The following is a 10,083-nucleotide window of genomic DNA, read 5'->3' as shown; positions in this document are numbered from 1 at the left end:
CCAATAATGTTTCAAGTCCTTTCTGCCAAATAAACTTGACTATACTGTGCTAACACACACACATACACACACACCACTCAAAACCAGAAAGTAGTTTTATGACAAACTTCATCAATCTTCAAAAAATGAGGTTCAGAGAAGGATATCTTAACTATTTCTATGAAAAGCTCCCATGTAAAACTGCTATCTGATGAAACTGGAACAAATACTTTTTTTTTTCTTAAAATAAGGGAATTTAATATCAGGGATTTCTGAGTTAGAGTATTATTATAAAATATACCTGAGATGAGGAAACTGTTGGCAAATAGGAATTTTAAGACTATTAAATATAGACCTTATTGATTGCTTAATTTGTTAGGAGAGCAAAGTATACATCAGAATTATTATTGCATGTGAGGACTCCAAAGCAGTAAGACTGATGTACAAACCGTGTAGGAAATTAGGTTTCGTTCTTGACATAGACAAAGTGAGATGCTAGAGTCCATACTGAGCACAAGCAGTGGGCATTGCTTTCCTCCTGATGCTCCATTCAGCTGATCTTTCACCCTTTACAAATTTTAAATAGCACCATGCTTCCCTCAAGTCCTACTAAAACATTATAAGGTACTCTAGGTATCAGTATATGCCTGCCAAAAAATTCCTCATAGTTCACATTTGTTGGTCATTATTCCTCTATACTGAGGATTTTCCTGGCTCAAATTCTCAAATTCTGGAACTTTTTTAAGATGCACAATTCCTTCTAACCCATCATTAAGTGTTACAAAGGTTTGAAAGAGTATCTTAATCCCTAATATCTAAAAAGGTGCACCACTTGTTTTAGATCCTTAAATTTCAGAGGATTCTGCAGGCAATGTAAATAAAGATAGATTCTTGGTTTCCTGATTCTTGATGAAACGAGATTGCTGCTTGTTATTTGTGCCATCCATGTTTTCTGTTAAAATATGTGAATTTTTCACATATTTGGACTAATATTTACCTTTGTATTTACTGATTTACTCTTTAAAACTGAAGACTAAGGAACATTTACATATTTCCCATTTTCTTTCTTAAATCTAATATATCATAAATATCTAATCATCTATGAAAATGCAAATGGATTAAATGAGTATGGTATAGTAGTTGGAAAAACAGTTATGAGTAATCAAGGAACCGTAATAGTCAATGATGACTAATTAGAAAAATGAGCGCCGAGAATATAGATAAGTTTGAAAGTTGAATTTCTTGAATTTCCATTTTGTATGGAAATAGTTCTTAACAAGTGGCGTAACTTGAAAAACAGACCAAGGGAGGTGACCCAGGAAATTGAGTTATTAAGAGTAATGCAATACCGCATTAATTGTCTGGCCATGTTGTTGCTATGATGAAAACCTTCCTGGGGAAAGACAAAAATGGAAACGTCTGAGATAGAGATACCAGAGTCAGCTGCTTTACCCCCTCCATAGCTGTATCACCATTGACATATTTTCAAAGGTAGGTCACTATGGCAGGGGCCCCTCATCTAAGCTGACATCACATTGTTTGTGTACCGGGACTTTGGAAATTGATTGGAACACCTTCAAAGCCAATCATGCAGCGTAAAAGCAGTTCTTTCCCCATTGTTCTATTTAAGCTGCAGAATTTAGAAGCAGCACTTGAACCTCTAGTCCTCCTGGACATGATGACGGCTGTGTCAACTATGCGAGTGTAAGGAAATGGTCAACTCCTGAAATGTCTTTGCATGATATGGACTAGATGTCCACATCCTTTGCCTCTTACCATCTGCCCTTCCCAAGAGCTGGTGAAGGAAATACACAAGATTTCCCATTTAATATTATTTAAAAGGCCTGGAGTGAGATTTTTTCCTTATGTCAAATCTGAAGAATCAAACTCTATAAAACACATAGAACCTTTGATGTTTTCCATTTGGGCTTGTAATAAGAGTGCTGCTATCCACTGCTGATGTCTGTTTTCACGTTGTGCAAGGCAAGAATTTCTCAGCCCAAGTGCTAGAAAAAGATCACAAAGACAAATCATTTAATATGAAATCCAACAGTTCCTCAGTGTAAAAACCTGGAGTATTTGTTTTTAATGAATGTGGTGGGTTTATATAGATTACAAAAAAAAAAAAATCTGAAAAAAAAAAAAGGCTGAAACTTCACCACCTATATCCAAATAGAGCTCATTTAAATATGAGAAAACCCTTTCTTCCTTCCTTAGCTGAAGACTAGTGGGGTTTTATGAAATGCAATTATGGCTTGGTGGAAAATGGGCACTTTTAAGAAGAAATTTAGCATGTTAGGGGGATAGTGTGTGTGTAAAATATAGACAATAAAAATATGGAAAAGTATGTAGCTGTTGTTTCTTGTATTTCCACCACTCCTTTTTAAAATGTTACTTTTGTATTTAAAGTGAAATCACAGCAAAACAAGGGTTATAAACAAGATGTAGCAAAAATACCAAATCTGAGGGCCAAAAAATTGACTCAAAATTCAGCCTCTCGCAAACTATGTGAAATGTGAAACAAACAAAAAGAAGTGTTGGTGTGGTTTCTGCTCTTGCAAAAGAAGCAGTCTATTGGGTCATTTCCTAGCTGGTCTCTTAGAAAAATGACAGGAGATACTGGGAAAAGAAACCCCCCCCCCCCCCCGCTTGTTTTGTTTTTTTGGTAGCAGGAGCTTTTTAAAATGAAAGCTTCTTCCTTGAATTATTAATACAACACAGGGAGTAAAATTCTGCAGCCTATACAGTTAGTTTAGGTGTAGGAACAAACAGAAAAACAAGCCAGGCTGGTCCTCGGGTCACATCAAGTAGCCCTCAGGGGTGGAGGAGGTGGCACCGGCCTTTATTCCAGCGGAGCCTTAAGCCGGTGCTCGTCCGCTGTCTTATTTGTATTTGATGAAACGTGTGGGTCTAACTGAGACTCCCCGCCAGCGGGCTGGGACACATTTCAGTATCAAAGCGAATGTAAGACTTTTATTTTCTTAACTGCAAGAACTATTCTAGTATCACAGGTACCACGCAGTGGTCTAAGCCTCCTAATTCCTAAATTCTAACACAACAAAGCCTCTTAAGGTCATGAAATTCTGTCCAGCTTTTCTGAGGTTGAGAGGACTATTAAAATGACTTTCTGGAAAAAAGATCTGACTGCGTTTGTTTTACTCCCTGATTTTCCTCCTTATAAATTCCTCGTAGCAAGTGAGGCTTTACAGATCAAGTTGTTGTTCTTGGCTGGATTTGGAGTCCATTCGCCTCAAAAACTGCAACTGTAGTTCCCAATTATTCAAGGCATCCCTTGTCTGTCTGATTTGTAATATGGGCACAGGGGACTTTATAAGCATAGGGAACCGGTCCAGCTAGGCCTGTAAAATAAAATGAGAGGAGATATGCGGTCAAGAATTGCCCTTTTTCTTGCCTGACATTCTAATGTAATAATAATTATAATAACTGACACCATTTATTAAGCCCTTTCTGTGTACTGGGCACTGGGCTGTATTTTCCTCCTTTTTGTGTCAATTAAGCCACACACCAACCGAATAAGCCCTCTAGTTTCTACTTAGGAACCAGGAAACTGATTTAGTTTTTTCAAGCTCACCCGGCTCGTAAAGGACATGGCCAGGATTTGAAACTGGGTTGTCAATCACTCCGAAGCACCATCTCTTCTTTTTTTGCTCCTTATTCTTTCTCATTCTGCCGCTGGTTTGCTTCATGCACTACGTGTCTCAACAGTTGAAATAATAGATGAGAGGAATGGGGGGGGGGGAAATATATATATATATATATATATATATATATATATAATGAGATGGTAGTAACATCAGAAAATAAAATGGTGGACATATAGCTTTTAAAAAAAGAAAAAGATGCTTTCGTTAAAAAAATAACAACAACATGCATCTCCCAAGGTAATCCGTGATGTGGGGTAACCTGAGCCCTCACCCTAAGCCGCCACCCCTGCCCCCGGGGTTCTGACGGCTTCCTCCCCTCAAGTCCCTGTATCATTTTTTTTTTAAGATTTTATTTATTTATTCATGAGAGACACGGAGAGCGAGGCAGAGACACAGGCAGAGGGAGAAGCAGGCTCCACGCAGGGAGCCCGACGCGGGACTCGATCCCGGGTCTCCAGGATCAGGCCGTGGGCCGAAGGCGGCGCTAAACCGCTGCGCCCCGGGCCCCCCCGACCATCTTCTAGCTGAGGCCCCTGTGGTGCGAGGAAAGACTCGCGCCCCAGGTAGCCTCTGCCAGAGACGCTTCCCCGCGTGGACAGGTGCCTCGGAGCGCCTCGCCCGTCTGCGCCTGCGCTGCTCTGCCCGGCACCGGCACCGCGCGGAGGAGGACCCCTCCCGGCAGAGGCTCCGCGCCCCCGGGACGCCGCTTTCAGGCCTTCTGTGGGATCGCCCTCTGCCGGCAACACGCTGCTCTGTGTGCACCGCAAGTGGCTCCCGCCAATGCGGACGGGAGGCCCCGTGGCCTGACCTCCACGCCGCCAGCGAATCTTACTGGAAGTGGGAAGCTCGGAGGGCGGAAGGCCCGTGTCCGGACGCGGGCGCCGCGGGGGCCCTTCTGCGGCCGAGGCGCCTCCCTGCGCGAGTTGGCACCTGCGCGGGCTGCGGTCGCCCCAGCGGTGCGGTGGCGCTCGGGGCCGGGCGGGGGCGCTGCGAGCAGCGAGCAGCAGGCAGCGCGGGTGCTGCCCAGCGCCTCGGGCCCCGGCCGGCCCGGCGCCGTCTCCGCTCCCCGCCCGCACTGCCTGCGCGGGTCGGCCTCTCCCAGGGCCTCGTCCCCGGCGGGAGGAGCCGCCGCTTCCTTCCGAACCCAGGCCCAGGCCGGGACCCGGCGCTCGGGAGCTGGGGTGCCTTCCGGTCTCCGGAGTCTCGGGGCTCTCACGGCAGGACTTACCGTCGAGTTTGATGGTTTGGAGGGTTCCCCCAAACGGGGCCTGTTCCTGGTTTGTCTTTGTAACTGCGGGCTGCGCACCGCGTGCCCGGTTGTCCGGAGGCGCTCAGCGAAGGCTTGAGTCCGTGGAGCTGACCCTGTGTCTCTGTCGTAGCCACGCGCGTGCAGACGTGTCTGGGGCCCGCGTGCACAGGTTCGTTTCTGGCACGTTTCCTTCCATCGGGCTACTGCGCTGTCTCAGGCTTGCACGGCACGCCGCGGGCCCTCAGTTCTCCACCAACAGCAATAGCCCTGGCCACGGTATCCTAATACTGGGCGACAGTTGACGGAGTGCTTTGCAGGCGTCATTTCATTTCCTTCTCCTGACCACCCACCGAGGTCCATATTCCTGTTTTACCGAGAGAAACAAGTGGCGGAGAAAATTCATGGTCACGCAGCTAGGGAGCGGCAGAGCTGGATTATCCGCGCGTTGGAAACCAAGCCCAACTTTCTCCAGAACTAATCCATAGAGTGAGTGACAGCCACCTAGGAACTCAGCATTGTATTTTATGAAGATTTAAATTGGATTCATGTCTTATTACCCCAAAAAAGGACCCTACAAAACTCTGTGATGGTAAACAGAGAAGCTGGATGATACAAAACAAAACAAAAAGACAAAAAACAAAACAAACAAACAAAAACAAAAACGAAAACCTGACATGGGGAGTAGATCAATACTTTTGTCCTCTAATCTGTCTAGTGAGATGGGCATGAACCACCCTCTTTTATGACTGTTTGCAGCTCAAGAGTAAGCAAAGGACACAGCAAACCAGTGTCGGAGCCTCCACGTTTCTGAAAGTAAAGAAGAAAATAGTGCAATAAGTAGAAAGTAACTACTGATGCACATACCTAAAGTGCATCCTTAACCAAATCAGTTTTTATTTTTTTTATTTTTTATTTTTTATTTTTTTTTTTTTCCAAATCAGTTTTTAGAAATAAGTGCTTGAACTCCAGCTATTTTTTTTCTGGATCTTGGAAAGCATTTCCGTCCAATACCTAGCGATTTAAAGCTTTAACATACATAGTGTTCCCGATCCCCAAGTTTCATTGTCTGAATAAATAATGAGTGATGCTTCACAACTGGGAAACATTGAAGTCTCCATTGCATCATTGGGAAGATTTTCATTTCCAGTATCTCTCCCTAGTACTCTGTTGGTTGAGTCAGAAAGGGGAGCCTCCTTTAGGCCAACTCTGTCCGTGGAATCTAACACTAAACTCTAAGTAGATTCCATGCCTATGGCTTGTAAATAATTGAATGACTTAAGGTGCTGAATATAAGATGCTCAATTGAAAAAAAAAGAGTGTCAAAGATTGTGATTTGCATGACGTATAATGTGCATCAAATAGCAAAGAGGAAACAAAATAGAGGAATTTAAAACATAACATTCCTTTTCTTTTTTTTTTTTTAAGATTTTATGTATTTATTCATGAGAGACGCAGAGAGAGGCAGAGACACAGGCAGAGGGAGAAGCAGGCTTCAAGCAGGGAGCCTGACGTGGGACTCGATTCTTTGTCTCCAGGATCACGCCCTGAGCAGAAGGAGGACGCTCGACCTCTGAGCCAACCAGGCATCCCAACATTCCTTATTTTGGAATCCAGTTGTGAAGCATGAAACCAACATATCTTATTATATGGTTACTGTGAGCTGCCAGTAATTCTCATGCTCTGATCTGTGCCACTATTTGAAGTGGAGGCAAGCTGTGTTGGCCTCATGGTTTTTGAAGGGGATGACGATTTCTTAGAGCTCGACTTATTCACACACACTAGTCTGGGTAGTTTAAAACACAAGAAGGCCATCCAGCTCTCAAAACTGCGACTCCTAATTTCCTGCAGCACCCAGTTCCTTCCCCATCACCGATCAGCTATTCACAGATGGATTAATGGGTATCTATTTTACTACGTAAAGATCCCTAAATTATTTAGCTCACCTAGCCAACATGCCATCTAGAAGCTCTGGTTCTTAAAAGATGTAAAGTAGTTCATGATCTTACCTCTGTGTAAGGCTGAGTCATTTGGTAAAGAAGTGGGATGAACCAACAGTAGGCCCCTGAGGGCCTATGACACACTGCAGCCCCTCCTCCCTGCTCTGAGGGGCAGATGCCCAAGAGCCTTGGGGGAGTCCCCACTCCTGCGACCACTCACACATGTCATTCGGGGAGCACCCTATGAAGGGGAACATTAAACAGAAAGCCTTGAGTGGACCGCAAGACCCCACGGCCTCATGCATGGTAACAGCCACCATAACGGTAACCACTTATACTCCAGTCATGGAAGAAATGCCCGTTCTCAGGAGAGATTTTGTGGCTTTAGCCCCGAGTTGACTCATTCTGCGATGCCAGCTATACCTCACTTGGCTTCTGCAGTTCTTACCTACAGGTAGACACTGAGAGCCCAGGGCTCCCCGGTCATCGTCTCTCAGGGACTGTGTGCACTTTCAAATCAAAATGAGGGTGAAAAAAAAAGGAAAAAAAAAATGAGGGTGAAGATGACCTCAGCCCAAGACAAGAGAAAGTTTAGAGACCCCCCTCAACCCCCGCCCACAGCTCCGCTCACTGGCTGCTTTTGCTCTGGTGGGCAATCTGGAAGGCAGTGATGCTCATCACGATACCAATAACACCGCCGTGGATGGTAGACGAAGGCCAACATGGGCAAAAGGAGTTTGGCTTCACTTACTTAGGCAGGTCAGGCAAAAAGTCTAGGCTTCTGAGACTTATTTCACAAGTATACAGACAGAGTCTAAGAATGTATTTCTATTTCTTTTATTTATTTTATTTTTTATTATTTATTTTTTTAAAAGATTTTATTTATTCATGAGAGGCAGAGACATAGGCAGAAGCAGAAGCAGGCTCCATGCAGGGAGCTCGATGTGGGACTCGATCCCTTGGACCCCAGGATCATGACTTGAGCCAAAAGCAGACGCTCAACCGCTGAGCCACCCAGGGGTCCCCCTCTATTTCTTTTAGAGGGTGAAACCTATGTGATGTAGAACAATCTTTGCATTTTTAACACAGCCTATTTAGGAATATCTCTAACCCTATTTAGCAGACTTATTTAGAAATACAGCATTTTACCTTTTTGTGACGCTTTTATAACTAAGAGGAAATTATCGGAGAGAAACAGATAAACATCTAGGAATCTTGTGCTTCCCGAGGGGGGGGAAAAGGCGAAATTACTATCTGGCAATAGATTTTTTTTACAGAAAGTTTTTTTTTTTTTTCAATCAAAGAATCCCCTAGAAAACAAGACAGAGTGGGTATCAGGGCACACCAGGCTTACACCTCTGGAAGCTCCAATCATGAGGATCAGAAAACTGCATTACTGTTGCATTGATTTCTGCCGAAAGCAGAGATCTGATGTGAGCCCAGGCTTCCAACTTTAAAGACATTATACTTGTGATGCATTCCATGTGGATCTAAGATAATGCGGATGGTATTTGCGGTGGTTCCAGCTAAGCCTAGGCCACATCTATCGACTAATGGAACTTGCAGTATTTTGGCCTTTTGACTCATCCGGGCGGTCATTGGCAAAGGTACACGTGACTAGAAAAAAAGAAAAGGCATTTTGTTATTGCTGTGAACTGAATTGTGCCTCCCGCCGCCCAAACTCCTGTGTTGAAACCCTGACCTCCACTGTGGCTATACTGGGAATAAGTAAGGAAGATTAAATATGAGTGGAGCCCTGATCCAATAGGATTAGAGCCATCGAAAGAGGATACACAAGAAAGGCCTCTCTCCCTGCCGCGTGGGGCCACTGAGAAGGAGGCCGTCTGCAAGCTGAGAAGAGAGCCCTCACCACAAACCTAACCAGCTGGCGACCTGATCATGGACTTCCAGCCTCCAGAATTGAGAGGAATAACGTCCTGTCCTTTACGTGGCCTCGTCTGTGGTATTTTGTTATGACAGCCGTCGCTGATTAAGACAGTCATTGGGCAGCCTGGGTGGCTCAGCGGTTTAGCATCGCCTTCAGCCAAGGGCCTGATCCTGGGGACCTGGGATCGAGTCCTGCATCGGCCTCCCTGCGTGGAGCCTGCTTCTCTCTCTACCTGTGTCCCTGCCTCTCTCTCTCTCTCTGTTTCTCATGAATAAATAAATAAAATCTTTTTTAAAAAAAAGTCATTCCCAAGTTGTTTCCCAACTTCTGCAACGTGTCTGTACATGCTTAAATATTCGTTGTGTAGCTTTAGATTTACAAACTTTTCTAATACCACTTTTTATAGTTACGTCAGGCAAGTGGGCTTTTATACTTTTCCCCAAGAAGGAGATAGTAGTAGAAGAGAAATCGAGTATTAGAATGAGGATTAGCCTTCCCTAGTCTACTCGATTTCCCTGGAAATTAGAAATAGGAGTGGTTAAATGTAAATAATTTCAGAGGAAAAGGCAATCCATTCCAAGGTAGACATAACAGATGTTTAAAGAAACTATAAGAAAAATCAGTAAAATACTTAATATTATTCTAGAAGCTCTTTCTCTCTCTCTCTCTTTGTTTTTTTCTCTTTCTCATTTACTGTAAATCCCAGGAAGCTGTGGGGCTAAGGTTAAGTCATAGATAAAATATTAAGGGTTCATTTCTATTTCCTCACCTCTTGTCAGTTTAGAGGAAAGATTCCATACTTGCATGGAGAGACAGTGTACATTTTATTCAATCTTGAATTGTCCCTGAATATTTTTTTAAACTATTACTACTAGAAACTTTCATTTTCACAAATCAAGCTGCTGCAAGGACTGCTCGCTGCTTGTCCCTCAAAAACCATTCACGCCCCCTTTGTAGTAGTGGAGTTTCTGAGTTTCAGTGTGTACATGTCCACTTCCAATAAATACTACACCTCCCAGCTTCCCTTGTAGCTAAATATGGCCAAGCAACTAAATCTACAGATGGATATGCGCAAAAGTGTGTAACTTCTGGGTCACATCCTTAAACAGCAGGGCTCTGATCTCCTGTCCCCGCTTCCCCTTCCCACCTGTTAGAATGTAGACTCACTGGTGACTCATGCTGGGCCGTGCAGAAAAAGCCATTCCCCAGGGATGCAGAGCCAGCCTCCGCCCCACACTCCATGCAAGCACCCCGAGCCCATGTGACGAGTGAATGCACATCTGACATGGCTTTTCACTGAGAGATGGTCGTGAGCATGTTTATCCAGCTTCCACATGACTTCTCATCATGACTTCTCACCTACGC

The 10,083-nt window shown here is 44.3% G+C and overlaps 1 protein-coding gene across 1 annotated transcript in view; it reads right to left on the bottom strand.

Moving 5' to 3' along the window:
* Positions 1 to 339: 339 nt before the first annotated feature.
* The window catches only part of PLEKHG7 (pleckstrin homology and RhoGEF domain containing G7), a 77,658-nt gene continuing 67,914 nt past the window's right edge, over positions 340 to 10,083 (bottom strand). Inside the window, 7 exon segments of the mRNA XM_077844420.1 lie at positions 340 to 901; positions 904 to 933; positions 1,890 to 1,985; positions 5,563 to 5,616; positions 5,619 to 5,700; positions 6,947 to 7,071; positions 7,980 to 8,050. Of these exon segments, the coding sequence (XP_077700546.1) occupies positions 825 to 901; positions 904 to 933; positions 1,890 to 1,985; positions 5,563 to 5,616; positions 5,619 to 5,700; positions 6,947 to 7,071; positions 7,980 to 8,050 (535 nt within the window). The 3' untranslated portion in view covers positions 340 to 824.

The sequence above is a fragment of the Canis aureus genome, chromosome 13 (genome assembly GCF_053574225.1).
Source record: "Canis aureus isolate CA01 chromosome 13, VMU_Caureus_v.1.0, whole genome shotgun sequence".
Taxonomy (NCBI): domain Eukaryota; kingdom Metazoa; phylum Chordata; class Mammalia; order Carnivora; family Canidae; genus Canis; species Canis aureus.
The sequence above is the reverse complement of the archived record's forward strand: the minus strand, read 5'-3'. Positions and strand labels throughout refer to the sequence as shown.